We start from the raw sequence: 2,739 nt of genomic DNA on the forward strand, positions 1-2,739 counted from the left end.
AAAAACGGTTCGTTCAGAAAAGAAAATAAAAAGGCTGGGCTCGCCGGAGACCTCGCCGGAGACCCCGTAGCAAACATATGGTACAATTGTAGCAAAAATACAGAAAAGTTGTATCAAAAAAATTATGGAAATGTAGCAAATCGCAGAATATGTATAGAAAAAAGATGATATTGTATCAAAAATGCTTAACGCCGGTAGCAAACTAGTAGCTTCAGCCTGCAGAGACAATGAAGGAGACCTTGCCTGCAGCAGCGTCACCAAAAAGGTTGCAGCAACTCAGTGTACCTAAGGTAGCAACGTCCAGAACCGCCGGTAGCAACGTCGAACACCTAAAGTAGCAAACCACGCGCACCGCAGGCAGCACCTCCGCCATCAACACGCAGAAATGGTGCTCAACATTGGTAGCAACACCGGAGGCCGTAGGTAGCAAACCCTGCCTTTGCCGGTAGCACAATGGAGGCCTAACACTTATCCAAACGGGTGACTTCTTCACCGTCTACAGGCCAACATCACTTGACGCAGCAGCAGCGACCTGCAGCAGCACTCTACGGCGGCGCACGAGCAGCTGGGCGGTGGCCCTCTGGCAGGGAGGAGGCGGCGCGGGAGGGGCGCGGCCACACGCGGGGAGGGAGGCGGCCGCACGCGGACAGGGAGGCGGCGGCGCGGGAGGGGCGCGGCCACACGCAGGGAGGGAGGCGGCCGCACGCGGACAGGGAGGCGGCGGCGCGCTGGGCAAGGACGCGGCGGCGCGTTGGCAGGCGCGATTTCCTGGGTTGCCAGGCACTTGGCATGCGGCGGCCGTTGTCAAGGACTGGGCAAACGGCGGCGGTTGCCAGGGCCGGGCAGGCGGCGAGGCCGGGGCAGGTGGCGGTGGTCGCCGGGCCCGGAGCAGGCGGCGGAGGTCGCCGGGGCAGGCGGCGGTGGTCGCCATGGCCGGAGCAGGCGGCGGAGGTCGCCGGGGCCGGGGCAGGCGGCGGAGGTGGTCGTCGGCGCGGAGGAGCTGGTGGTGATATCCGGGCGTTGGGAACGTGGTGGTGGAGCGGGTGAGGGAGGCAGATGGGGTCCACCCACGTGGGGTGCAGCAGGCAACCGGGGGTTGCAAGCACGTTATCCCCCGGGGGAATAGTATCATTTTCCTAAAGATATTCCCACTTGGAAAAAAAAATCCCAGCCCTCCTGCTTTAAAAAAGAAATCCTGGCCCTTCAGTTTGGAATTTTTTTCCGGCCCCCCCAATATTTGTTTCCTGCCTCCGCCGTTGCTCGCAGGTGACCATTTCCATGGTTAGCAATGAAGTGCCTGTCCCTAACCACCACCATATATCAAGGAAATCCCCCGACCCATGCAGCCACGCACGCCGCACGTCCAGATTGGGAGGCGCCAACGTGCGGCAATGGCAGGCCTCGCCGCGCAGCTGGCCGCGGCATTCGCCGTGGCGGCCCTCGCGGCGGTGGCCTCCGCCTCCTCTCCCACCTCGGCCGCCACCGGATCCTCCGCCTCCTCCTCGTCCTACTACGCGGCCTTGGAGAACCGGCTGCCGGCGGGCGGCGGCATGGAGCTCGTGTGCCGAGCGCTGGGCGGCCTCTTCGTCACCGAGTGGAGCGTGGTGCCGCGCGGCCGCGTGCCCCGCGACGGGAAGCGGATCGTGGAGCTCCTGGTGGACGCCGAACGATACGCGTGGGTCAGCTGCAGCTGGGCCTACGAGGGAAACTACGTCGGCGCCATGCGGCTCCTCGACTCGCGGTGGCCGGAGGCGAAGCGGTGCCAGGACGTCGCTGCCGGCGGCGGCATGTGCCGCCTCGTGTTCGAGGACGACGCGGTGCGGCTCGAGACGCCCGGAGGGGGCCCGGTCAGGGTCATCGGCGACCTGCCGGTGAAGCGGTGCCGGCGGCACTGGCTGCTGTTCAGCACGGAGTGCACGTACCCGGATCATCCTCACCCCTACGCCGGCCGCCTTCTCGGCAACGCTTTCGAGTTCTTTGGCGTATGACTTGATTGGTTCATTCGTTAGGTCATCTCCATCGATGTATGTACGTTAAAACATTCCGATATTCAATTTAGACGTTCGTGAATTTTGGGTTAGAATGCTTGAATTCAAAATGACATAATAACCGGGTCGTTAGCAATTTTGAGAGCAAATTTTTCGAACGTGGTGCGTGATTTTTCTTTTCTATTTGACAGTTTTGGTAATAAGAAAAATGATTTGGTGTATTTGATAGTTTTGGTAATAAGAAAAATGATTTGGTGATTGTGATGAAGAAGAAAGGCGAACCTCACAAACAACCTCTATTTGAGATGAGTATACTGCAAACTTACAAGACGTCATAGAAGGACCCTGAAGGCCACCGCAAAACATAAGCATCTTGTCAGGATCACAAGGCCAAGTAAGGAAATTTTTCTAGCGGTCGCCGTTTTCTACCGGTGAGTATCTACTGTTTATTTTGACCGGTATGCCACGGCGCCATTAGAATTGCATTTCCGCAAGGCTGAGATGCTTTTGTGGGAAAACGTGGGGCTTGGGTCTTTGCCAATTGCTCCGCTAGTCTCACTTCTAGGAAACAATGTTGTGAGTGGCGTTGCAAAATACTAGCTATTAATGGTGTATTTATTTATGTCACCAGTATTTGATACCGGTGGCGTGTCGTAGACATGTCGCTGGTACTTCATGCCATTGTCGTGCATAACAACTATTAATGGCGTGGCAGACACGCCACCGGTAACATGAATACTAGTGGCGTGTA

At 57.8% G+C, this 2,739-nt stretch overlaps 1 protein-coding gene across 1 annotated transcript; it reads left to right on the forward strand.

Annotated features, from left to right (window-relative positions):
- The first annotated feature begins 1,340 nt into the window (after positions 1 to 1,340).
- On the forward strand, positions 1,341 to 1,988 carry LOC124652769. The gene has a single exon (XM_047191812.1). The coding sequence runs from the start codon at positions 1,341 to 1,343 to the stop codon at positions 1,986 to 1,988; it is 648 nt and encodes a 215-aa protein (XP_047047768.1).
- Positions 1,989 to 2,739: the final 751 nt, after the last annotated feature.

The sequence above is a fragment of the Lolium rigidum genome, chromosome 5 (assembly GCF_022539505.1).
Source record: "Lolium rigidum isolate FL_2022 chromosome 5, APGP_CSIRO_Lrig_0.1, whole genome shotgun sequence".
Lineage (NCBI taxonomy): Eukaryota > Viridiplantae > Streptophyta > Magnoliopsida > Poales > Poaceae > Lolium > Lolium rigidum.

Bases quoted from the DNA above. Each gene is read 5' to 3' on its own strand.
- LOC124652769 (XM_047191812.1), top strand. From the start codon at position 1,341: ATGCAGCCACGCACGCCGCACGTCCAGATTGGGAGGCGCCAACGTGCG.